At 44.3% G+C, this 25,546-nt stretch overlaps 7 protein-coding genes and 1 long non-coding RNA gene across 12 annotated transcripts; 4 read left to right on the top strand and 4 right to left on the bottom strand.

Annotated features, from left to right (window-relative positions):
• The first annotated feature begins 390 nt into the window (after window positions 1-390).
• On the top strand, window positions 391-987 carry LOC128254234 (uncharacterized). Its single transcript, XR_008267529.1, has 3 exons — window positions 391-527; window positions 661-811; window positions 886-987. It is a non-coding gene; the product is annotated as an uncharacterized LOC128254234 (long non-coding RNA).
• Window positions 521-5,801, bottom strand: LOC128254225 (DNA-directed RNA polymerase III subunit RPC2). 2 transcript variants are annotated; one of them, XM_052983122.1, is made up of 3 exons: window positions 4,831-5,801; window positions 2,201-4,774; window positions 521-774 (listed from the first exon to the last, which is right to left on the bottom strand). In XM_052983122.1, the coding sequence occupies exons 1-2, from the start codon at window positions 5,711-5,713 to the stop codon at window positions 2,244-2,246; spliced, it is 3,414 nt and encodes a 1,137-aa protein (XP_052839082.1). In that variant the 5' UTR covers window positions 5,714-5,801; the 3' UTR covers window positions 521-774; window positions 2,201-2,243. The 2 variants fall into 2 exon arrangements, with proteins under 2 accessions (XP_052839082.1, XP_052839081.1); XM_052983121.1 differs by lacking the exon at window positions 521-774 and having other exon boundaries at window positions 1,200-4,774.
• A 278-nt stretch (window positions 5,802-6,079) lies between these two features.
• Window positions 6,080-7,628, bottom strand: LOC128254227 (GTP-binding protein 128up). The gene is made up of 4 exons (XM_052983124.1): window positions 7,459-7,628; window positions 7,207-7,327; window positions 6,313-7,153; window positions 6,080-6,255 (listed from the first exon to the last, which is right to left on the bottom strand). The coding sequence occupies exons 1-4, from the start codon at window positions 7,498-7,500 to the stop codon at window positions 6,153-6,155; spliced, it is 1,107 nt and encodes a 368-aa protein (XP_052839084.1). The 5' UTR covers window positions 7,501-7,628; the 3' UTR covers window positions 6,080-6,152.
• On the top strand, window positions 7,620-8,812 carry LOC128254233 (uncharacterized). The gene is made up of 4 exons (XM_052983136.1): window positions 7,620-7,755; window positions 7,813-8,232; window positions 8,467-8,595; window positions 8,653-8,812. Exons 1-4 carry the CDS (start codon window positions 7,743-7,745, stop codon window positions 8,805-8,807), a joined length of 717 nt encoding a protein of 238 aa, XP_052839096.1. The 5' UTR covers window positions 7,620-7,742; the 3' UTR covers window positions 8,808-8,812.
• On the bottom strand, window positions 8,777-11,053 carry LOC128254231 (uncharacterized). The gene is made up of 3 exons (XM_052983132.1): window positions 10,563-11,053; window positions 9,328-9,550; window positions 8,777-9,264 (listed from the first exon to the last, which is right to left on the bottom strand). Exons 1-3 carry the CDS (start codon window positions 10,864-10,866, stop codon window positions 9,162-9,164), a joined length of 630 nt encoding a protein of 209 aa, XP_052839092.1. The 5' UTR covers window positions 10,867-11,053; the 3' UTR covers window positions 8,777-9,161.
• A 358-nt stretch (window positions 11,054-11,411) lies between these two features.
• On the bottom strand, window positions 11,412-17,159 carry LOC128254224 (sister chromatid cohesion protein PDS5 homolog A). The gene is made up of 14 exons (XM_052983120.1): window positions 16,893-17,159; window positions 16,490-16,600; window positions 16,042-16,427; window positions 15,767-15,974; window positions 15,540-15,708; window positions 14,732-15,473; window positions 14,410-14,673; window positions 14,257-14,350; window positions 13,342-14,187; window positions 13,141-13,277; window positions 13,000-13,079; window positions 12,675-12,940; window positions 12,312-12,602; window positions 11,412-12,252 (listed from the first exon to the last, which is right to left on the bottom strand). Exons 2-14 carry the CDS (start codon window positions 16,568-16,570, stop codon window positions 12,160-12,162), a joined length of 3,657 nt encoding a protein of 1,218 aa, XP_052839080.1. The 5' UTR covers window positions 16,571-16,600; window positions 16,893-17,159; the 3' UTR covers window positions 11,412-12,159.
• A 267-nt stretch (window positions 17,160-17,426) lies between these two features.
• LOC128254228 (metallophosphoesterase 1) lies at window positions 17,427-19,635 on the top strand. 4 transcript variants are annotated; one of them, XM_052983125.1, is made up of 6 exons: window positions 17,427-17,602; window positions 17,665-17,920; window positions 17,989-18,104; window positions 18,162-18,424; window positions 18,594-19,101; window positions 19,165-19,635. In XM_052983125.1, the coding sequence occupies exons 2-6, from the start codon at window positions 17,895-17,897 to the stop codon at window positions 19,350-19,352; spliced, it is 1,101 nt and encodes a 366-aa protein (XP_052839085.1). In that variant the 5' UTR covers window positions 17,427-17,602; window positions 17,665-17,894; the 3' UTR covers window positions 19,353-19,635. The 4 variants fall into 4 exon arrangements, with proteins under 4 accessions (XP_052839085.1, XP_052839086.1, XP_052839089.1 ...); XM_052983126.1 differs by having other exon boundaries at window positions 17,428-17,602; window positions 17,995-18,104; XM_052983129.1 differs by having other exon boundaries at window positions 17,429-17,602; window positions 17,995-18,104; window positions 18,621-19,101.
• Window positions 19,636-20,362: 727 nt separating this feature from the next.
• On the top strand, window positions 20,363-23,105 carry LOC128254226 (tyrosine-protein kinase-like otk). Its single transcript, XM_052983123.1, is given in 4 exon segments — window positions 20,363-20,845; window positions 20,921-21,328; window positions 21,331-21,413; window positions 22,085-23,105. Coding segments are annotated over 4 exon segments (1,302 nt in total). The 5' UTR covers window positions 20,363-20,775; the 3' UTR covers window positions 22,826-23,105.
• Window positions 23,106-25,546: the final 2,441 nt, after the last annotated feature.

The following is a 25,546-nucleotide window of genomic DNA, read 5'->3' as shown; positions in this document are numbered from 1 at the left end:
ATAAAAGTAGAAAGCTTGAATACTTTCATAATATTTCTTCTTAAAAACCTTTAATAAAAAAATCATTTGGGTAAATCTATAGTTAGAACCAGGAACCACTTAGTTCTTTTTAAACTCTTTTGGTAAAATCGTAAAAAGATGGTCCCTGTTTTTAATAATTGAACTTAATTAAATAATTTAATTAAAATTTATTTTTATTTTGTGAATATGACTTATTCTTACAATAAAAGTTAAAAAACTCAAAATAAAATTTGGTAGCTTACAAAAGAGCGATATAAGCACTTTAAAGAGATTCCTCTCTGCTGATTATGTTGCTAACATTTTCGTGTAGCCAAGGCTCTAGAAAATACAAATGAGTTTGCTAGAATAATTCTGGCTGCTAAGTTTACTGGCCTTTAATGGGAAAATGTGCAGGTCTAAGCCTCGCACTAATCTCCATTTCAATCGGAAGGTGCATAGGATTTTATTTGGTCCATTGAATCCGGTGGAGTCTTGTCAGCACAACGATATCCGGTGTTGTCAATCCAGTGAGTGTCCTTTCCCCTTTTGGAAGCCGCCCAAAAGAGCAGTTAGACAACGCTTAACTTTTTGCTCAAGTGGCCAACACCCATTTAAATCTATATACATCTATTGCTATGCACACATCAACGAACCGTCCAGATAAAGAAGAGCAAAAAGCAGACTTTTGACAAATGGCCAAAATACATGAAAGGCAAGCCGAAGCCGGAAGGTGGCCCCGTATTGAGTTGAGCTAAGTTGATGCACGGGAAAAATCTGCAAGTATATCATTACAAGTTTTGTTTTTATAATGGTAAGGCAACTTTATTTTTGTTTATTACAAATAATTATATTTTGTTATCATATTTTTGTTGTTTACCTTTCTAGGTTGAGGCTAAAACATGAACCAGCAATTGAATATACTTTAATATCATTACAAAACCCCTTTTTATTAGTCAGTTCCTCCAGATTATAAAATCTAAATAAAATTCCAGACAGTCTGACTATCTACTAAATATTATTATTTACCTAACGATTTATTTATCACAGAATTTTAACATTTAATATGCGTAATATGCAAATTTCCCATATTTTTCTCTATGTAGAACGGAACTGAATAGCCCGGAAGGGAGGTGGGTTTATAAGCGTGGGGGATCGGAGGAGATGGGGACAACCTTAAATTGTCATCCTTGTGCGCGCCATCGGTTCCTCAGATGCTCCTTCTGCTGCTGGCAGTTTGCCCCGTTTGCTGTCATTGCACTGCATACAGCGACTACGGATCCAACAAAAGGAGCAGCGGGGGGAGGAACGGGAGGGACTATTTTAAGCACAGGTCACTCGAAAGGACGCACAAGGACATTGGCTCGTGTGGGTGGGTGGCTGCAGCCAACAGTTCGCAGGTCACGTGCATGCAACGCAGTGCATTGACCACGGAGACGTTGACACAGCGGACGGAATCTGGGTTGAGGCTTCACTCGAAGCCAGGTGACAGGTAATTGCCTCACGGGGCACCATTCACTAGGCAATATTCCGAGGGAAGCCAATAAATCAACGCCCGGCAATATTGTTTGCCCGCCTTAACCTCATGTGTCGCCAAGGAGCAGTTCCACAATATGTCGTTTAATTTGTGTTACTTGGTAATGAATGGGTTTTAATCAGGCTTTGGATAGGATTAAACATAGCCATTGCCTGGTTATATTTGTCACATACTTCCTCTCTCTTCAATAATTAATTAAATAAAATAAAACAAAAGAGTTAACAAGGGTTAAATTCAATAAACGAATGCCATGCTCAACAGCCAGCTTGTGCTTATAAATCGTTTTTGGCCGGCACAGACTTTGTAAATTAGGCCTAAAGCTGTCGCCAAACAAAAACAGACACAACTAATTATCCTGCGCGCCTTTAAAAAGGGATAACAGGCGCGATAAAACAGAAGCTTAGTCCTTTTTGTTACAGCTTAGAAGTCCTGTAAGCTCACAGAACTCGGCAAAATAAAAGCTGCCTCGTTAACAGGACCTCGATAAAATTTAAGAGGGATTTTCTTCCGCTGACTTCGTTTGAACCTCTTCACTTTGACATTTGCGACTTGCTAGTGGTTGCCTATGAATATGTAGAATTCGTACTTAATTGCGTTGAACCGAAATATTTCAGCAAATTGTGGATGGAACCAAGTTGAATGGCAATAAACTTTTAAAGAACTTACATAAAAACAAACATTTTATTCGGTTTCAGGCAAAACAATCTCATTAATAGTTCTCCAAAATCATCTTGGGCACCACATTCATGCTGGTTAGCTCCTGGAAGAGCAATTTGCAGGCATACGGCATGGATATCTTGGAGACATGGGCCGACGACTGGCAGAAATGACACCAGGAGCAGTAGGCCAGCCTGCCGCAGGTCCGGCAGACATCCACTTCAAAGGCATCCGAGGAGATCATCAGACGCTCCATGATCAGCATGCTGGCGCCGTAGGAGATGAGGCAGTCCCGCTCCATTTCGCCCAGTCGCAATCCGCCCTCGCGACTCCTGCCCTGCGTTGGCTGGCGGGTGAGCACCGCCTTGGGTCCGCGGGCACGGGCGTGCATCTTGTCCTGCACCATGTGCTTCAGCTTCTGGTAGTACACGGGTCCCGAGTAGATGTACGCCTCCAACGGCGATCCAGTAATGCCCGAGTAGAAGAAGTCCTTGCCCACGTAGTTGAAGCCATGCCGTTCCAGCTCCGCCTGGATGTCCTCCACCTTGGAGCCCCCAAAGGCTGTGCCATAGTGGAACTTGCCCTCCAACAGGCCAGCCTTGCCGCCGAGCAGCTCTAGGGTTTTGCCCACCGTCATGCGAGAGGGGAAACCATGGGGGTTCATAATCATATCCGGGCAGATGCCATAGTCATTGAAGGGCATGTCCTCCTGTTCAACAATCAAACCGGTCACTCCTTTCTGGCCATGCCGCGAGCTGAACTTGTCCCCGATCTCGGGAATTCGCGTCTGGCGCAGCAGGATCTTGATCAGGAAGTCCTCCTCGGCATTGGCAGAGACCATCACGCGCTCAATGTAGCTTGGCTCTGGTCCTTTGTAGCTAATCGGCACAGCGGTGTAGGGAACCTGCGGAGATTGACCCTGCAGCGGATTCATCGAAGTCACCGCCGGCATCTCCTTGTTGATCATGATCTGCTTGTTCTGAACCTGCTCGCCAGGAGCCACAATGCCATCGGTGTCCAGGACGTCGTGCTTGAAAATCACCTTGTTGGTGAGGGCATCCTTCACTGGACCCATGATCCTGTCGAAGGTCTGATTAGCATAGCGTTTCACCGTGCACTTGGAGTTCTTGTAGACCAGGCAGCGTCCATAGCCACGATCTATTGATGCCTTGTTCAGGATCAGAGCATCTTCGATGTCGTATCCTGAGTAACTCATCACGGCCACCGTGGCATTCTGACCCGCCGGCAATTTGTCAAAATTTGTCAGCTCAATGGTCTTTGATTTGACCATGGGAGCGTGCGGATACACCAGGTTGTACATCAGCGAGTCGATGCGGTTCTTCTGGTTGTAGCCAATCATTCCCATCGCCTGTTTGCCCATAGCACACTGGTAGGTGTTCCTGGGACTCTGGTTGTGATGCGGATAGGGCACCAAACCCGCACAGACTCCCAGCAAAGTGAAGGGTTCGATTTCCAGGTGCGTAGTGCGCTCCTCGATTTGCTCTTCGTTCCAGGCGATAAACGAATCGTTCTCCTCGTTCACATCCAGATACTCGATTAGTCCGTCCAAGAGGAAGTCGTCGAACTTGCGAATGCCCCTGTTGAGTTCGTCCAGGTGATGTTGCTTCACCAGCGGACGACGATTCTCCACGATTACGTACGGTCGACACAAACGGCCGCCATCCGTATGTATGTAGATGCATCGCTGGGTGTAGGATGTGTGCACGGACACGTAGCTGCCCATGCGACCCTTTCTGCGCATGTAGCGAAGGTTCCGCACCAGGTGCTTGTGATTCAGGGTGAGTCCCAGGACATTACCATTGATGAAGACCAGAAAGACATTCGGATTATTGATGGGATTGCCGCTCACTTCCCGTATATCCTCCACGCCAGCGTTAAAGGCCACAATCATTACAGGTCGCTCCTCCACCTCGGTGGTAATGTGCGTCATGAGGGCCAGATTCTTCACCAGACCACAAGCCTCGCCTTCGGGCGTGTCCGAGGGACACAGCATGCCCCACTGACTGGGCTGCAATGAACGCGGACCGGACACCTTGCGCGTCTTCTCAAACTGCGAGTTCACACGGGTCATCATGCCCAGGGCGGATATATAACTCAGGCGGGACAGCACCTGCGTCACACCAGCTCTTTCCATCTTAAATCGCTTGATGGTCCAGTTTCCAGAACTTATGGCGGACTCCAATCCCGCGGTGATTTGCGCCGCCCTCATGTGCTTCACCACATCGAACTGGGCCGCCTTCACCTTGGGTATATTCTTGTCGGCAATGGTCTTCAGCTCCCAGTTCATGCGCTTGAACAGATCCTCGAACATCATGGAGAGCAAGGAACCAGCCAGCTCCAATCGTTTGTTGCCATAGTAGTCGCGATCGTCGAAGAGGGTTTTGTCCAGCTCGGCGGCCATGACGCGACGCACCATCATGGACACATAAATGGCCTTCATCTGGAAGTTGAAGTTGTCCACAGGCACGTGAGCCAGTATGGTGGTCAACAGCAGCTCGCGCGCCTCTTCCGAAGGCGTCTTTGTGGTGGCACTTTGAAAGCGCTTGACCACCAGCTTGGAGCCTAAATGAAGGAGGTGTTGGGAAAAGGATTTTATGAAGTACGGCAGAGAAACTTACCCATATACTCCAAGGCCCTTTGCTGCGTGAAGACCTTGAGATTAAAGGCATCCAGCAGGGAGGCGCCAAACCTGTTCTGCGACTTGCTGTCTATGCCAATAAGCGACTGGATTTCCTGGTCGGAGACCACGCCCAGGGCCTTGAAGATCACCACAATGGGTATGTCGTCCGTCATGGAGTTGTGTTTCAGGTAGTACTTTCCATGCTTGCTCAGCACCAGAGTGCGAGACTTCTTTTCGTGCGTGGAGGAGGTGACCTGGCACTGTACCACCCCGTTGAAGTCCTCGGTGAGCATTTTGTTCCAGGATAGCTGCTCCTGGATCAGAATGACTTTCTCCTGGCCGCGGACCACAAAGTAGCCACCGGGATCTAGGGGACACTCGTTCAGTTTGGATAGCTCAAACTCGGATTTCCCGGTTAAGGCGCAATTGGAGCAGCGCAGCATGAGGGGCATCCGGCCGATGAGCAGGTTGTTCCGCTTGATGCGCTGCGTGCCCCGCGTGTACTCGATGTCCACGGTGATGGGAGCGGAGTACGTAGTGTCCCGCAGGCGGCATTCGTGCGGCGTGGTCGCCTTGGTGATGTTGAAACCCTCGTCAATGTCCGGCTTGCCCACCCGCACGTCCAGGTACTTCAGGTAGAACAGCGGATCCGCTCCACTCGTGACCAGCTCGTTGGCCTTCACGATCTTCTTGATGTCCACGTTGATGAAGTGGTTGAAGGAGTCGATGTGCTGCTTCACCAAACCCTTCACCTGCAGGAATGCCGGCACCAGCTTCCACTTCTCCGCCAGCGGCTTGATAGGCATCGACCAGTCCTTGCTGTCGCCGGGCTCCCAGGCGGTGGCCTCCACATTGTGATCGCCCATCTTCAGCTCCACCATTCCTATTGTTTAGTAATTACTTAAAGCAAATCCAAATCCAAACAAAACAGCGTGCACTCTAGTTCAGTGTTGGTAAGCGAATTCAGGACTGACAGTGCTAACAGTGTAGCTTTAAATTCCCGCCAAATCTAGCTGTTTTTTGTGAACTTGATGGCGGGAATATTTAAAATATATATTTTAAAACCTTCAAATTTTTAAATATCCTGTTATTATCAATAAAATAATTGATTCTCTCAAAATAAGTCAAACTCATTCAGGTTGTGACTGCTTTAAAGAATTGGTTAGTTTCTTTGTCTAAAAATATTGTATTTCAAATATTTTAGAGCAAAACTTTTCTTCAACTAAAATCATACAGAAGAGAACAGATTTAAAGCACATTCGTTTTTATTTTTCAATAAAAATGCCATCAAATTATTAAAGTGTAATCGTTGCACAGAGTCTAGACCTTTTTCACAATCTGGACAACATCCTCGTCGTTGAGAACGTGTTCGATGCCCACTTTCTGCGGCTGATGCTTCACGGATGAGCCCCAAACCAGCGCACTAAAAGGGGATAAAAATGTCATATATCGTGTTAATTGGATAGCAAACCGCACTCACTATTTAAACTCCTTGGCGATGGAGCGATGCAGCTTGTTGCAAAAGTCCTCGATGCTGGTGCGCTCATTGTGCAGCACCACGGGTGAATTGTAGTCGGGCAGCTGGCCCTTGGGCTTGGTGTAGATGCGCTGCAGTCGCAGGTACTCCCACATCAGCTCCAGCAGATCGTCAAAGTTCCAGTGGTGGTGCGCCGAAATGGGCACGCAGTGCGGGATCTTGTAGATGACGTCCAGCTCCTCGATTGAGATCTGATCGATCTTGTTCAGCAGATAGATGCAGGGTATGTATATGCGGTTGCCCTCGATCACGTCGATCAGATCGTCGCTGGTGGCATCGTATCGCAGCGTAATATCCGCATTGTGTATCTTGTACTCGGACAGAATGGTCTTCACCAGATCCGAATCCAATTCGGATTGGGCAACCATGCTGTTCAGATTGATGCCGCCCTTGTCCTTCCGCTTGTAGTAGATATTTGGCGGCTTCTTGTTCAGCCGGATGCCAAAGCCCTCCAACTCGTGCTCGAGTAACTTTTTGTGACCCAGCGGTTTCAGGCAATCCAGAACCATGAAGATGAGGTTACAGGTGCGCGCCACGGCTATCACCTGACGACCACGACCCTTGCCATCCTTGGCGCCCTCAATGATTCCGGGCAGATCGAGGAGCTGGATCTTGGCGCCCTTGTACTTAATGCATCCCGGCACAGTGGTCAAAGTTGTGAACTCATAGGCCGCCACCTCGGAGTAAACGCCTGCCAAGTTGGAGAGTAATGTGGACTTACCCACGGAGGGAAAGCCCACGAAACCCACTCGGGCATCTCCGGTCTTGGCAACCTCAAAACCAGCTGGAATTATTGATTTGTTAGTGATTTGATATTAATTAGGGTAAAGAACCCACCTTCGCCGGTTCCGCCGCCGCCTCCTTTCGGGGAAATCAGCTCGCGTCGCAGCTTGGCCAGCTTCGCCTTAAGTAAACCCAAATGCGCAGAGGTGGCCTTGTTCTTCTGGGTGCGGGCCATCTAGAAAACCGATATTATCCAAGAAAAAACCCGGGGAATTAAGAGGAATCCAGGGGGAATCCGCGGGGGAAGGTGGAGGCAAGACAGGTTAGTTTCAATACAATCGACTGGTGCTCTATGAACCCACTCACCTCCGACTCGATGGCCGAGATTTTCTCCAAAATTGTGCTCATGGCTGGCTGGCAGTTAAACGCGGTCCACTAAAAGCCCAAAAAATCAACAAATAGGCATGTAAAAATAAAAATATAAAACTCTCGCGTGGACAGCAGGCGACAGTGTGCGAAAGGAAAGAAAAACAGGCAAGCATTGACCAACACTGCATTTGGTTAGTATAATTAGTTGTTGGTATTTAATTGTATTATTTAAAAGGAGTGGCAACGGTCACTTTGATTGGAACAGAACCGTTAGCGCCAAAATGTTCGCCAAAGGTAATATAAAGAAATAAAGTATTTTTAAATAATTAACAAATGTATATCTCACACCAGGCAAACCTCGAACCCCTCTGGTCAACAGCCAGGCCAAGTTCAAGAATCAACTGGCCAACAATGCCTCCCAATTGAATCTCAGCTTTCCAACGGCCGCTCAACTTGTTCGCAAAAATAACAGCCAATTGCGACAAACCAAATTAAGTGTCTGCCAGAAGGACAATAAATTGAAGTACGATGGTTTTGTCGAGGAAATGCCTAAAATGCGGCCAAAGCAGGAATTTGTCTACGTTCCAGCTCCGAAAACCCTGCAAAAGTCCAGTTGCGAGCTCAACGCCAAAAAGGAAGAACCAAAAGGGTTGCCAAGTTGTCCAATGTCCAAGCCAGGTCGAAATTTAATTAGCTTGGTTGGTCGGGTCGATTTTTGTCTTAAGACTCATAAAACCTATCCCGATATAAATGCCATTTGGAATGTATACGGTGGGTTTGACTATGTTAATTTATAGTTTTTTTTTCAACAACACTATTTACAAAGATTTAAAAAAACAAGCTTCACCTTTAGTTTTTAGGATTTATTTAACAAATATTTTTTCTGCCTGAGCTTAATTCTTAAAATCATACCATATAATTTAAGCTACAAGACTTATTATTATATAATTATTTAGCTACGATTTTTAAATTTAATAATTTCGATTACAATTAATAAAATTTCAGGTAAACTTCTGCGCATTATTGAAGGCAAACGAGGAGAGCATACTCTGCTTGTGCGAAACGAAAATTCGGGACCCATTCTGCAGGGTATCTACCATGACTTTGAAAGTGATTTAAAATCGTGGAACCCAGGTAAGGTAAAAAGATTGTTTGATCCAATATTTAAATCCATCTCTGACCCATTAACAGGCTGCTTTGTTCATCTCGTGGGCCAATTTATTGGCGACAACCGCTTGCAAACGTTCAAGATCGCCCAGGTAAGCGATATCGACTGGCAGAAACAATTTATGCGCATAGAAAATGTGACAACGTATATTCTGATGCAAAACAATGTGCATAAGTAACTTATATTTCAGTAAGGTATTTCCATATACAGTTTTCTCGTGATTGTTAGGCCAGGCGATAATATTTTCTCTAAACGGTATAAATATGTAAACTCCTCTGGTCTAGCCTAAAATCTACAGCGAAATGTTCCATTTTGTACTTTTATAGTTTTGATAACTTGAATAATTTATAGAGTGTAAGTAAGTAACTTAAAGTTAATGTACCTAGGAACTAAGTTAGCTTCAAAATACCCCTTCACGATTCTCTCCAGGAGCATTGCACAGTTACGAGGACTACAATAAATACAAATTCCAAAGTAGGCGACTGAATTCTAATACTGGTGAGCTTATTTGTCTAAATGGAAGGAAGAGGTTTTACGAGTACAAATCAAAGTACATGAAGACCGTGACCAGAAATCCGCAGAAGAGGGCACACAAATAGCCCAAGTGCAGCGAGGCGGTCTTCTCCTCACGGAAACTGCAAATTAAGAAAAGACAATATGAGTATTTAATAATAAAAGGTCAGACCTCGGAAGCTTACCGCTTCTTGGAACGCGGCGAGAAGGGCGAGGGCGGATTGACGCCGGGCACCGCGCTGTCCAAGTACACAATTCCGTAAGCGAATGCGGCCACCAAGAGCCCACACAGAAGGGGGCTCAGCCGGGAGCCCAGCTGGTGACTGGTGGCCCACACCAAGGTCTCGTTCCACCGACTCTGCACCTGGTAGCTCAGCACCTGGATGGAATCGCCACTGATGTACGGCACTGCAAAGAGAACACAGAGAACTCGTTAGTATCTCAGTTTGAGGGTCGTTCTATTGATTTCCGTGTTATCAGTCTTGGCCCGATAAACACGTCAAAAAAATAAGGTTTATAAATAGGGTGGGTCGAATTTACTAACTAGAAATGTTATCTATGAGTAGATCTAAGCATTTTGTCCGATGAGTTAGTAATGTGTCAAAAATATAAATATAAACACATATAGAACTGCAATAGCTTGTAAACTAAACTAATTTTGCAATAGATAATTTTCTAAAACGAATTACAAATTAATTATTTAACAAAAAAACAAAATTAACATTAGAAAAATGACTATAAAACTTAAAAAAAAGTTAGCAAGTGAAAAATGCTCGTATAAACATTCTTAATCTTTGACTTTTTAATGTTTTGGAAATAAAAGTGAACTTTGTTGTTACATTTATAATTGGTGTTTTTGAGCCACCCTAATGCATAACCTGCAGCAAATTCACGGCTAGATTGCTGAATCGTCAGAATTGTAAAATTCGTTATTTTCCTGGTCTTTCTAGCGGTACCGCCTTACTTGTATGTATTTATGTATGTGTCGCGTGACGAAAACCCTAGTACTAAATACCGTTAAGCCCAACAAAGAGAAATACTTAATCACCATAGGGCAAACAATTAACTAACTAATCACTCTCTGCTCAAAAGATGAAGCAACTAATCACTCTCTAGCCTGTATATTTCAGGTATAAAACGTATGCAAATGAGGCTAAATGCGCAACAAACAATCTAACGTTCTCTATATAGACTTATTCGCTATTTGGGTGGTTATTGCAGGGGGAACAGAGAATAAACACCACCAGCTATGAGATCACACGAACTTTAACTATTTATAAACGAAAAACAAATATAAACAAAACGAGCGAAGACGTCGTCATCGCCGACAATTGCAACCTTGAATTACCCACCCCCGCGTATTGCAGGGGGTATATAAATAAATAGAAATCCAATAGGACCCACAACTTAACCCACTTACTGGTTAAAATGACGCTTTTGTAGCCAATGATGAGAATGCCAAAGAGAAGGGCCACTTTTTTGATCAGCGGATCGAAGGCGGTTGCCACACCCACTCGCCCCTTTTCCGTGGGTTTCGGCACGCCCACGTACTGCTGAAGTTTTGGATGATGGGAGGTCTTCGGCGTGGAGGTATATATCCGTGCGTTCTGTTCTCCGGTTTTTGAGCTTCTGACTGCCGTCGAGAAAATCCCATTGGTTTTGTTGCTTTTCTGCTGCTCGCGAACCGTGACGTCACAGCCATTAGCGTTTGTTTCCACCTGCATTTTGTTGATTTGCCGGTCAAAGTTTTGTTTTGAAATGGACTTCTTTGTTTAAATGGCCCCCCGGCAGCACTATTCACTTTGTATTATTGAAAACAATTGTTGATTTACTTTACAAAACTACAAAAACAACAACATAATACGTCACACCCCCACAAGAAAAACAACGCCGAAAATGCAATTGGAAATAGTGGTGGGAAAAGATACATTCGTTGCACCATGAACTATCGAAAGTTGCTTATCGATAGTTCGATACATATTCTTTAACCCTTACTATAGCGCTTGGTCATGCTTTTGTAATTCAACCAAATCACTTTTTTTAGGAAAAAATTCGATTTGTTCGATTTATTTCCCAACTTTCTGCAAAGCATTTTATAAATATTTTTTTAACCAAAAACATGATTTCATCTCCATATATCCAACAGCAATATAAAACACAATTAAAGAAATAATAATAATTGCAAGCATTATTTACCAAATTATAACTTTTAAAAAGTTTTAAATTTCATGTAGATATTTTATTCTTCCCCAGAAATAGAAATGTATAATTAATTTGAAACATTTAAATAATAATCATATGTTTATTTGTAATTGAAAAACAGTAATAATAGTTAAATGTACATTTTTTAATGTTAAATGTGTGTGTATTCATTTTATCTTTATCTTTGTTTTGTTTTCGATCCAATCCGTACAACATTATAAGTTTTCTTTTTCAATGCATTTTCAATGCATTCTTGTCGATTCTAATGCGGTATGTTTATGTGTTATGAATGATGTATTTTTATATTAACTAAAAGTTAACTGCGATCATAGAAAAGTTTATTTTAATTTCTTAATAAGGCTCTGTTTACGTTTTCATTTCTTTACTCCGTACTTCAACTAATGCGCGATATACTTTCCTTAAATTATTCGATATTCATTGAGGTCTACAACTAAGGGTTAAAAAATAAAAGAATAGGACACCTTAAAAAAAAAACAGTGTAAAACATCTAAAAACTGATAAATAATTACTTTTACATTGAAGTGTTTAACAGATTATACGACACATTATCTGAGCTTTGTGTTTTTGGTCTATCTCACAAATTGAATATGGTACAACCGGGATGCAAAATTGAACAATCCGAATTTTGGGGGTTTAAGTATGATCAGCGTGGTGTAGGTATTAGGTAGTGTCGGTTTAACAGCTATTGTAGTTCCCCTACGTCTTAAATATTTAGTTAACTTAGGCGCCTAGACTAACCGTAACTAAACTAACAAGTATGCGATCGATCCAGCTTCATGCTGCTCCTACAGCCCTTATGATTTGGCTGAAGAGGCTCCCGCACGCGTTCTTTTGGCCATTGGCTCTGTGGTGTCAGCCGCTCGTATATTGTCGAACAGGTTGTTTTCCTGAAATCGATTTAATACCAATAAGCTTCTGATTAACATATTTTCAATCTCCCACTCACCTGCGGATTGTCATCATCCAGGATCGATGGTTCCGCCGGTCTCTTTGAAGCTGCTGCCGCTCGCGACGTTGTCATGGCCGTCGTGGCGGGTTTACTCGTGGACTTGACTCCCAACGTATACACGTCCAGCGGTATATAGACCTCGTTGTTTTGGAAATTCGCAGCGGCAGGCTGCTTATAATACATTTCTGGCAGGGCCAGCGGCATGGAGAATGTGCTCGTGTTGGCATCAAATGGGCTGAATTTTGAGTCGATAATGTACATGGCGAGATCGCAGAGCGCCCACATTTTCTGATAACCGAAAAAATACATATATATATACGTTTAGAGGGGGCCAAACAGGCTAACGATTTAGAGGCATACATAGTTGTCGCGCTTGTCCGAGCCCTGACTGAACTCGCGGTGCTTTATCAGCTGCAGCAGCTGCTTGTAGAAGCTGTGGACAAACGATTCCCGTTTGGCCATGAGGGGCTCCAGCACGAAGCGCAGGCACTTCTCCATTTTGCGCAGCTGGACGTAGTCCTCGTGATTCGTGAAGCGGGGATCGTGGACCAGCACGGGGATGGCGAAGGCCAGCATATAGTCAGGTAGAATGTGCAGTGATTGTGACTCCGTTGAGCTGTCGGGAGCTGCAATACAATTTTAGGATTGTTAAGATAGAAAATAAAATAAGTGGGTTATTGCTTACATGTCATGGCCACAGTCTTGAGATATTCCCGACGCTTGTTTACATCCGTTTCCGTATAGTGACGGACAAGGTCTTGTAATCTGTTGAAATAGTTTATCGTTACTTATTCAAGAGCTTTCGCTGGCCAACTAAAAAACTCACTTTCTGTCAGTCTCCAGACCAGCCAGCACATACAAGCCCATAAAGTCCAGGGGCAGGCAATTCCTCGGCAGACTTCTGCCCAATCCCTTGTGCAGTTTGCGAGCAAAGATTTCCCGAACCTCGGGAACCGGATCCACCTAAGGGAATTCCCATTTCACGTAGGCATTTATCGTTAAGCAAAAGTAAAGTGTTTCTACATACCATCAGCTGGGAGAGCTGTAAATACTGCTCGGCACTGTACTGATCGCCCACGCCCTTCTGCTCGCAGACCTTGAGCATGGCGCAGGCAGCCCCCAGACGCAGCCAGGACTTCTCGGCACCGCAAAGGCGGTTCTGGCCGAGGAGGTCGCCCCGCTGGTTGACGAACGCGGCCAGCATGCGGAATGTCTTCTGAGCGGCGTGCTCATCGGTGCGCAGGCCCAGCAACCAGCGGGCCATGGCCTTCAGCGCGTCCAGCTTGCACAACGTGTCCGGCGGCAGCTCCTCTTGGGCACACCAGTCGCTCTCCTCGGGCAGATCGTAGTCCCGCTGCGCCGGCACCTCCTGAATGAGCAGCTCCTTGACAATCCGACGCGCAATCATGTTCTTAATGGGCGTGAGAAAGGCTTGCGGCATGTTGTACGCAATGTGACCCAGGGTAACGATCTTCGTACGCTGGTGCTCGCAGTTTGGCGTCAGTTTCAGGCGCAGCGTCTCGATGATCTCGTTGAAAATAGGATGCACAGTCTGGGTAGTGGTGGAAGCGCTCCCGGCTCCACCCGCTGCTCCATCAGTGGCTGTGGACGATTGACTGTTCACAAAAATACAACGCACCGCATGCTTCGCCTGCTTTGGCGTGCCGATTAGCGCAAAATCCTTGCAAACCGGAGCCAGCTCTTCGAGAATGGCTGGAGTGGTGTCGTCGATCAGTGGCTGATACCGTCCCAGATGAGTGAGAGTCTTCAGGACCAGCGGAGCAACATAATCTTGCTCGTAGCTCAGCAGGGAAATCAAATGACGCAGCGAAGTGTCGGTGAAAAAGTGAGCCGAGAAGACGTAGGAAAGCATCTGCAAGTAAAGGGCGAACTTAAACACATGGACTTCCTTATCTTGCATTTTTTTTATCAAAAAACTCACGCTTAACAGCTTGAGTCCGCGCTCGCCCGCTTCCTGTGGCGAGATGCCAATCTCCTCGCACATGGGACCTCCTTCAATGCACTGCTCAATGAGTCTGAACAGGAAGATAAGAGGACTTAGCCTGAGATAAGGGTAGCCTGCAAGTCGGCTTACCCAATAAGCACGCCAACGGATTCTTTGTCGACCATCACCGAGGCCACGCGTTCAATCAGCATCTTGACGGTGTTGTAGTACAGATTCGAGTGGACGTGGGCGCCCAGCTTTTTCAGCAGAACTCCCATCGTATCGGCGCACTCCCGGCAGCTTACGTCTCGCTTCAGGACAATGTTGATGCAGCGCAGTAGCTGGGCATCCTTGCGCAGGTTGTTGCTAAACTGGGTGAGGTACTCGGCCGCTTTCAGGGGATCTGGCAGCAATCTGCAAAGGCACGGCATTAGTTACTATTCCCTTAGCCAGCGACTCTTACGAAACGCACTTGGCTATGTTTGCCTGTTTAGCGCTCAGCTGGCTGAGCACACGCGGCGTAAACTCCTTGGAGTGGTGCAGTTTGATCCAATCGCTGACCGTGTTGCGGGTCTTCATTTGGTTCTTCTGCAGCTCCACGAATGCCTTGGTGGCGTTGGCATCCAAATCGCCCAGCAGATGGTACAGCTTCTTCATGCGCTCCTCGGGAGCCAGTTTGTAGGGCACCAGACAGGTGATGAGCAGGCGTTCCACGAGCAGCCGATCCTCCAAGCCCACTTTGTAGTAGCCGTGCAGTATCTTGTTCTTGATCCAGTCCACACGCACTTTGAGTCCGGTACTCAAGTCGTTGGGTTCGCAGATCGCTCGCTTGTAAATGTAGGCCAGACCGTTCATCGCGTCCCTGCGAATCTTGTACTTCTTGTCCAGCGTCCGCTCGCGCACGATCTCCAGGAGTTCGGGCGCCTCAAGCACCAGACTAAAGTCACGCTTGGCAGTCTCCACAATGGCCATCACCACTTCGTGGCGAACAACCTCGTCCAGATCGTGGTTCCTTAGCCGCAACTTCTCGGTGATGTCCGCTTGAAGGATCGGGTGGTTGAGCAGGAAGTGCATGGACGACTGGACGCACTTGATGCGAACTGGCTCGGTGATGTCGCAGAAGCGTCCGAAGAAGATTTTCAGCAGGTTCTGGTACTTCTTCGACAGCTGTGAGTCCTTTTCGGAGAACATGCGGGCCAGGAGAGTGGTGGCCTCTGTGGAAACGTAATTAATGTGTTTACTTATAAGTGAATAAAGCAAAATGCTGCTAAATTGCTCACTTAGTCTTTCAGAATCGTCTGTGGACAGCAGTTTGTTCTCCAGTTGGGGCAGCACTGAGCACAGCAGGTCCGCATTGATGCGGTTAAGCTCATAGATGATATCGTAGATTTTGTTTGTAATGGACAGTTTAGTGTTTGGTTTATCCATTACCAAAGCACGATTGAAGAACTATTGATCAGAGATTTGTTTTAACAGACTGGGGAACCACAGGCAAACCAACTATTACCATTTTGATGGTGGACTCCAGAGCATCGCCTGTTTTGGTGAGCAGTTGTTCGGTTAGTTGGCAGGCAAACTTGTTGTTAGATTTGTACGGCTCCACAATGTTGATCAGTATGAGGTCCAACAATTCCACCGAAAGATTATCTGCTTCTGTGATTAACGGACTCAGCACGTCTAGAAAAAAGTTAGTAACCTTGACGCTGTGCTGGTCGCTGCAAAGATATCAATCATTTGATTATTTTTAAAAGTGTTTTATGCTTCAGGACAAGCTCAGCTCACTTGACAATCTTGAAGATGGTGCTAAATAGCTCCTGGAAGATCTCCTGGCAGTCCTCCAGCTCGAAGCACATGTTAAACGACTTGACAAAGGCCAGATTCTCCAGCAGATAGAAATAACGCTTGAAGGAGGGATCACGGGGATCCTTCAGTCCATGCAGTTGCTTGATGAAAAACTTAAATATAGTTTTGATTTGATCTTGCTCTTTGTAGGGCGCCTCGGGCGCATAAACGCGCAGGACATCTGCCACGCAGCAAGCGATTAAGAGCTGGACATCGCGGGAACTGTGCTGCATAAAGAAGTCGTCCAGTAGGTGGAGTGCCAAGGGAATGTACTGCTGGTAGAGATTGTCGTCCTGGTCCATGGTCTGCAGTACATTGGCGAGGGTCTGGCCAAGAGATTTATCCATAGTTAAAAGGTTTTTAAAGAGCGGGGCTTAGAATAACTCACCTTGAGGCGACGTATCAGCTCATCCGTGCCCAAATCCTCGACCAGCGGCCGACATCCAGTGGGGTACACTATGTCCGTCATCCTCACCGGCCAAAAAAAGCTACCTGCAAGCTAGTATTCCAAGGATTCAGTGGCAGGTGCATCAATGCGCGTAATAACAACAACTAATGTACGCGACCCTCAAAATAACATTGGAAAATCGGAGGGTGGCATCACGCACACAGTCACGCACGCAGCCCCACACACACGCACACACACTTGCAGCCGCACACTGGCGAATATTGCAGTTATTTTGCTTCACAAACAACAAAATACAAAGCTCCAAAATTAAAACTGTTTGCTCTGCCGTTTCTCAATGTTTTCGGCAAGTGAACGACGCAGTTTTTGGCATTTGCAATCTTACTTTACACTACGGGCAGGCGGCGGCACAAATTTTGGCAATTTTGCGAACCGCTGCTCTCGATCTGCGCTCCAAACGCACGCTCCTGGAAATTGCTGCACTGTGGAAGGAATCGCGGTGACAAGCTATTTACACATTTTCGCCCGTTGGCGTTGTTTTGCGGCGCGTATGTTGTTAAAATGTATGTTGTTAAAATTGGTAAAACTGAGGAGCGTTTATGTGGAGTGGCACGCCATTAATCCACGCACGGAGCGTTGCCAGATGTTGCGCGGAAGTGTGGCCAGATTTATTTGCGATTATTTCTCGATTGCATTTCAGCTGTTTTCAGAATATGTTCGTTACAATTTTATTTATTGTTTTTAACTTTGTTTAATTATGAATAAGCTAAAATATTTCAGCTCTAAATTTGGTACTAAATCAAGAAAACTTAACACATAGCTTAAATACAGTTATTAAAGATTTAACAACTCGGACTCGTGCCTTTCGCTACCTAAGTCTTGCAGGATTCTGTCGCGCGCCCATCTCTAGATTTGTTTGTTGTGCTTGGCAAACAGCTGTGGCGTTGCCACACTTCCGCGATTAATGCAGGAAGAGCAAACATTAGATAAAGATAATTGCACAATTACTGGCACCTGCAGCCGGCAAAAGCTGTAACGGAATTTCCCGCTTTCAAAAGCCGATGGCGCGCATGGCCAAAACGACAGAGGAGAAAGGTAAAAGGCGAAACACGCTGTTTGTTACGGCCCTCCATGCTTTGTTTTCTAATCCAATTAAGCGTATGCCCTGAAATCGGTGATGCGGTGGTTCTGGCCAGTTGACCGCCGTCCGTTGCAGCAGCTCCACATTCCCCAAAAGATGAGCAGACTTGCGTAAATATTGCATGGGCAGTGCAGATTTAAATATAGACCGTATGCATATAGACGCGATGTAAGGCACTTGCATTTGGCAGCATACAACCGAAAGTATTAATCAAGCAATCCAAACCAATGTGGCATAGCCGGGATTATGGCTTCCTTGCGCGTAGTTAATAGGTGGGTCGAAAAAGCCTTCATCCCAATAAACCCAACCAATTAATCCAACCAATTGTAATCCCCGAAAGAAACAGATTAGTGTGCCGCGGCTTTGTGGCTCTGACGTTGCTGCTGGTCTTCTTTAACGAGTTCATAGTGTACTACATAGCACAGTCTAGTTGGCAGCCAATCGATTGCAAACTAGGTAAGTTGTAACCCAGTTTCTAAAAAGGAACACCCACTTACCGGCTTTCCCAACTAGATAATTGCACCCGCCTGCTGCTCATCGCCGATCCCCAGATCCTGGGAAACTCTTATGATCGATCCTCGCACAGTCCCTTGGCCAGATACGATTCGGATAGATATCTGGCCAAGACCTTCGAGCGAGCTCTGGCCTTCACGCAGCCCCACATCATCATTTTCCTGGGCGATCTGCTGGACGAGGGCAATATAGCCACGGCCCAGGAATACAAGCAGTATGTGCAGCGATTCAGGCGAATCTATCAGAACAAAAAGTTCAAAAAGGTAAGAGTTCCCTATAATTATGTGTAAGGATCCTTAAGATTACTTCTTATACTATTGAAATATTATCTTAAAGATAATTACATACTACAGTTTTCTATCTATTTAAAATAGTTAGCACTTAGTTTAACACAGGTATGTTAATGAACAATAACCCCTTAAAACCTAATAGTTTCGGATGATCTCTGCCTTTTTTCAGCGCGTCCATGTGCCGGGTGACAATGATATTGGCGGCGAGAATGGCGACTACATATCCAACTCAAACCAAAGGCGCTTCGAGAACGAATTCATGAGCGAAGATCTCTTTGACTATGACAATCACTTGCGCTTCTTCAAGATCAACCGCATGCTGCTGGACTTTACCAATCCGGATAGGGATAACAATGCCGATCGGCTTCGGATTGGCGTCTCGCATGCCCCGCTGCTCATTGGCGGTGGACCCTTGCTGAGGGCCATCATCAGTGACTTGGATCCACATATCATTTTCTCGGGCCACTGGCACGAATCGAGAATATTTATTTACCCCTCCACCAAGGTGATCAACTTCTATGAAAACGCCGTGAGGCACTTTGATCTGAAGGCCCTGAAGGAGCAGGAGCACAGCTATTTGGAGATCATGGTGCCCACATCCTCGTATCGCATGGGAAAGTCTAAGATTGGCATAGGCTATGCGGTGTTGGGTGAGTTTTGCAATGGTTTTACAACCTGTCCCCGGCTCAACTTGACCCTCATCTTGATTTTAGAAAACTACAACCTAAGCTACACGGTTCTGTGGCAGCCGAATCGTTTTATCCTGCTTTTCACATACGTATTCTGGGGACTGTTCGTCGTCTGCGGTGCCGTCGTCTTCAAGATGATGACCCGCTGTCCTTTCCGCGTGGCCAAAAGACAGACGCTGTACAATCGTGTCTCGACCATACCTCAATTTTAGACGGCATTTCCCCTTTCCTCACGGACAATAAGCCTAAGATTCTCAAGAGTTGCTCGTATATACTGCTCAGAACGAGATTGAAATTTATATAATTTTTTTCATAGATAAGTAGGCTGTATTCGAATAGTATTGATTAGCATTTGTTTATAGAAATTGATTGTAAATTTCCTTGTCCAAACTTTGCTAATATTAATTTTGAATTAGAAAATAAATGTAATCCATGTCCTCCACATAACTTTTGTTTAAATTTCAGCTTTAAATTAAAATTATTAAAACATTTCAAGTCACAGATCCGTATATTTTAGAGTGCTACACCTCTAATTTTGGGTATGTTATTTCTCATTATGAGAATAAGTTTTCTAAAATTTAAAATTCAAGTATAAATTTTCTTATTTTGTTGTCTGTTTGTTTGTTTACGGATTGTTTTTATTTACAGAATGTTTAAATAAAATATATTGTATAAATAATTAAAATTCAAATATTGAAGCAGCTTTAGACTTACTCAAGAATGTGAATTGCCAATTATGGACACACAAATGTTAGTGAAGTAAACTATATCTGAAAGATATACTTTTTTTTATTAAAACCTCACCTCATAAACCTTGTGGTTTGATGGATACATTTTACTCTGTCAAATTGGCTTATCATCTACACTACTATTTTACCATCTTACTTATTTGAAAAGGTAGTAGCTCAGTGGATGTAGTGGTAATAAAATCCAGCAGAGTTTAGTGAAATATACTATATCTGAAATATACTATTTTATTTAATACCGTACGTCATATTACTTATAGATTGATAGGTGAATTTTACTCTGCCAAATTGGCTTATAATTTACACTACTACTTTACCATCTTACTCATTTGAAAAGGTAGTAGCTCAGTGGACGTTATGGTAGTAGCAGAGTTTCTCCCTGCACCCGTGTGAAAATACCGGGTAATACTGGGTACAATTGAGGGCGCATGTGCGAACCGTGCGCCGGCTGGCAGCGTTAAATTAGCCCGATGCGGCGTCGTCAGTTGAGTTCCGAAACCGAACGCGGAAGGTTGTGCCCTCCAGACAGCGATAGCGATTCCATCTTTCCTCGAACTGGAACCCAAATCGCTCGAAAGATCCCCGGGCTGTGCGTCTGCGGCAGGATAATAAAGCGTGACGCGTGTGCGTAACATAAAAATAACCATAAAGCAAATGCTCTCCACTCCGGCCGGAATAAATGAAATGAAGTGAGGCAAACAAAATAAGTGGTGCAAAGGCAAAGGCAAAGGCAGAGATATACAAGCCGCGACGACGAAGGCAAACGGAATTCCTTCAAAAATCGGCAATTAAACAAGCAGAAAAGAAGAGCACACACACCGGTTTTGTGCGAAAGAAGCGAAGGAAGTACGAAGTGAAATCAAAAGAATTCTTCGTTCTTCGGCTCGAAATGGGGCTGAACGGAAGACGATTGTTGAGCTGCGGCCTGGGATTCTGCTGTCTGATCTTGTGCTCTTACGGTGAGTTGAATTGCCTGACTGACTCATCTTTTTGTTCCGCTTTCATAACTCGTCCCATATCCGACCCTTCCTCAGCCGCGCCCCTGTCTTTGGAGGATGTGAGCATCGCGAGAGGACCCCAATCCTCGATAACCATCAAGGAACAGAGTCCTTTGCAACTTCCCTGCGACTACCAACTGCCTGATGGGTATCTGCAGAGCAGCAGCGTCATTCTGCGCTGGCGGAAGGACAACAAAACACTCCGTCAAGTGGAGCTGGGCAGGATGAGCAGCACCACCAGCGAACCCCAGCTGGAGACCATGTTGCGCGAGGATTCGCGAGTGACCTTGAACAGGGACAGTGGTGCGCTGCAATTCAACAGTGTTCTGGCCAGCGATGCCGGTCAGTATCAGTGCCAGTTGCTCATCGAGGGATCCCCGGCAGCCAGTTCCATTTCCGGAGTCCTCGTGGTCATAGAACAACTTAAGTTCGTGCCACAGCCCACCTCAAAAACTTGGAGTTGGGTTCTCTAAGTAAAGTGCACTGCAAGGCACAGGGAACACCACCGCCACAAGTCAAATGGATGAGGGTGAGTAAACTTTAGATAATCAACTAGATAAGCAATCAAATTTTAAATATCTGCTCCTTAAAGAGCAAGTCCTTAAAATATATATTTTATTACCTGATTATAAAAAATAATAAGGACATTCAAAAGGACATTTCAGTCACAAAATATTTATTTTGTTTCAAAAGAGCCAATGTTTAAGAAATCAAAATGTTTCTTTTGTTATAAACATTTTTCTGGAAAAAAGAAATTGTAAATATAAATTTTAGGTGAACGAATTGAAATGCATAACTGGAATATTTTAACCAATAATATTTTCCGTTTGCAAATACATACATCTCTGGCAATTTAGTTTATATCAACAGGGTATATTATAGTTGCATTTGACTTCTAAAAGAAATTTAATTCAAATATTCAAACCAATTAAACAATAGTAATTTTAAGAAACCATAAATTCTGAAATGAATTCTATACTTTTCTTAGCTTATAATAATCCACATCGTACTTTCCATTTAACCCTTACTTCTTGTCCTTAAATTTTTTAAGCAATAATATTTTCAATGTTCAAATATAAAAATCTGCGGTTGAAAAACATTTAAATTTTAATCGACATCTGTTTTTTTTAGGATAGTATAAACCACAACTTACTGTGCCATAAGTAACATCCATTTAACTCCTACTTCTTATCCTTCTAGGAAACCCAACTGCCGCTGCCCGCCAATGTGACCGACCAGAATGGCACACTGATCTTCAGCCAGGTCAGCAATGAGCAGAGGGGTCAGTACACCTGCATCGCCTCCAACAGCCAGGGTCAGATCAGTGCCACCGTGTCCATCAATGTGGTGGTGGCGCCCAAGTTCAGTGTTCCGCCCGAGGGACCCATTGAGGTGGCCGAAGCTGGAACAGCAGTGATCCACTGCCAGGCGGTTGGAGAGCCCAAGCCGACGATTCAGTGGGACAAGGATCTCACCTATTTGAACGAGAACAACACGGATGCGGAACGCTTTCTGCTGATGGAGAATGGCACACTGGAGATACGGAATGTTCGGCCGGAGGATGAGGGTCGCTATGGCTGCACCATTGGCAGCAGTGCGGGACTGAAGCGGGAAGATGTCCTGCTGGTGGTGAGGTCCAGCAAATCCGCCTCCAATTCGATTGTGACCAGGATCATCATCGTGATCATTTGCCTGGCCTTCCTGTACTTTGTGCTGGTGCTGGGCCTGAAGGTTTGGTACCGCTACCGTCGTCACCTGGGCAAGGTCCAGTTGGAGGACGGCGGCCATGCCAACGGGCCCACCGATGGCCAGGATCACCAGGATCATCCGGAGAACGAGCCCTGCCTGACGGACGTCAATTCCAGCAAGACTCTGAAGAGCAAACTGAGGGAGAGTGTGATCCTGGAGCAGGAGTCCCAGGTGGCCGATGATATTGTGTGAGGAGTGCAAGTGCCCACTTCTCAGCCACTTTCCATGATCTCGGTCACATGCTCCTCGAAGTGTTACTCCCTTTTGTTGTTGAGAATCAAAAAAAGGAACTTGTGAAATCGCCAGAAATCTATTTGTATTTATATTTATCTAGTTTATATTTACTATATGTATTTATGCATGTGTGTGTCTGTGTGTATATATATCCCATGTACAGTTATTTTTTAGTAGAATAAATATTTTATGGCTCTCATAGAGCCCCATTTTATAGCGCAATCGTTTTTCTTATTTTTTTTTGCGGCGGAACAAGCGTTGTGGGGACCTCGTAAAATTCCTTCGCTCCACCATCGTAAATTCGTAGCCCACTTGGCACGGCCGTAAAGCCCATGGAACCCGGATGAGTGTTCAACAGCTTTTTATGCGCTTTTTATGACGAAAGCAGCACGCATCGGATGACGAAAAACTCCGCTGCTGCAGCAGGAAAACCCAACCCCCGATAAAAGGTCGTAAACTAGCTCGACATTCTGGCATTTCTTTGTGGAGAGTTGGAGGGTTGCTTTTTCATTAAATAATACAATGAAAATATCTAGATTTAAGCTTGAGGTCCTAGAAAAGAAGTTCATCGAATTGTGATATATATATTTTATTTTATCTTAAAAAAACCGTGCTGAGTTTAGTTTAATTTTATATAAATTTTGTTTAGTTTTCCAGTTTTCTAAGTATGTATTAATTAAGATTTTAAAACATGAACTTCTTTTATTATAAATTCAAAGAAGGTAATAAATTGCATTTCGAAAGCTTATTTTATTATCAATTCGTAGAATTTTTTAATTAATTATTAGCAAGGCAAGAAATTCATGAAATTAAGAAGATTACGATTTCTTTAAATATGCTGTATCTTAAAAATAAGTGTTGAGATTGAGATTGATTACTTTTATAAAAAATTCATAGAAATGTTTTAATTACGAACCAATAGCTGTGATAAGATTTATATATCTTGATGTAATAGGACAAACTCATTTTTAAGAAATATCAAATAATTTCAAAGAAATAGAAAATCATTTAAATTCTAAATCAATTGGGCATATTAAATGTATTGAAATGTCAATATAACTTTCACTTTTTGTTCTGATTATTTCATTACACAGGTACTGTCATGTAATTCCCCTTTTGAAGGTCCAGAATCACCCTCCTGTGTCAACATAAGTCATCTACTCCGGCCATCATCAAGTGAATTCAACGCAATTGCCGACGACAATTTCTTTCCAATTGCCAGCGTCTGCACTTAATCGCTTCATTTCCATTTCCATTTCCATGTGCCATATTCATGCCTGTTCAGGGCTTCAATCGCAATTGCCTATGTGTTTTATGCATATTTTATGGTTTTTTATAGAGCTCGAATAAACAGCGCACATCAAAGGCAAAGCCATAGGCAATGGTAATATCCAAAGGCGACTACACATGCGCAGGTTACTCCATGGCAGGCAAGCAGATAAAAAAGTAAGCGGCAAGTGCAATTAAACGACCACCCCTGCCTGCATTTCCACCAATCCAGCAATCCAACCCATTCGAATGGTATCCTATGCAGCACCCCAACCTCTCTCGCAACACTATATATATATATATATATATATATATGTGTATATACGATTTGCCTTTGATCTGCGGCGGCGACGACGACATCGACATGCATTAAAAACTTGTTGTTGGGGGCCCTTCCGCTGATGTTTTCCCTCCTCTTCGATTTTCCCTCCATTTTTGGGTACTTTTTCGCCTTATTTGTTTATAGCAAGTGCGCACGGGGCCTCTGACTTGTGGCTCTGCCCAAAAACACCTTCAAACGCTGCATATAATGTTTATTTTGTTTAGTCTACGCAAAGGCCGCGTTACTAAAATTTATTTTAATGCCTTCAAATGTTTGATGTTTGCTAGCGGAGCATTCGGATTTCGATTCTAGCCGGAATTCGTTGCAACTTTGAGATGCTCCATAAAATTATACGGTTGTGAGGCGTTGAGTTACGGTAAGCAGTTCGAAATAATAACTTAAACAAGTATGGATGGAAGCTAAATGGTTAGCTGAAGGGACCTAAAAGATGAAAGGGATTGTCAAGAAATTCGTTCAAAAGTTACGATTTTGTAAAGCCAAATAGAAGCTTCTCTAAGGACTGTTTTAAAATGTACTTACTTCAGTTTATAGTTGTGAATCTCAATAACTTTAATCACAATTATATAGTTTATAATAGTTAATTAAGCTGTGGCTTCTTAAGCCAGCTAAAAAAAAATAACTTTGAATTATCCAATTAACATATTACCCTTTCACAACCCTCTTGGAATACCAACTGGAACACAATATTATTAACACACCATTTGCAGCTTTGGTTCGTCCGATCGTTTACACCCCAAAATCTGGGAGGGCACAAAAAAAGAACCAAAAATGAAACAACAGATATAACAAAACATAAGCCCTATATTCAGGCAGAGCATGGCATAAATCTCCAACTTTATGACATCAATAACTGTCGTTCGTCCAGAGTCAGCGGGCATTGGGAAATGGAAAATGGGAAATGGGATATGGGATATGGGATATGGAAAAGCGCAATGGAGGTCCAACTTTGGATGGTCCCTTTCCTTAATTTCTGCCCTTCTGGGCATGGCCAACATTTGATAACCGCACACACGCATTTCCACGCAGATATAATCACAAAGGGCCGGGGCTGTTAATCAGGGGCGGGG

Source organism: Drosophila gunungcola, assembly GCF_025200985.1.
Source record: "Drosophila gunungcola strain Sukarami chromosome 2R unlocalized genomic scaffold, Dgunungcola_SK_2 000004F, whole genome shotgun sequence".
Taxonomy (NCBI): domain Eukaryota; kingdom Metazoa; phylum Arthropoda; class Insecta; order Diptera; family Drosophilidae; genus Drosophila; species Drosophila gunungcola.
The sequence above is the reverse complement of the archived record's forward strand: the minus strand, read 5'-3'. Positions and strand labels throughout refer to the sequence as shown.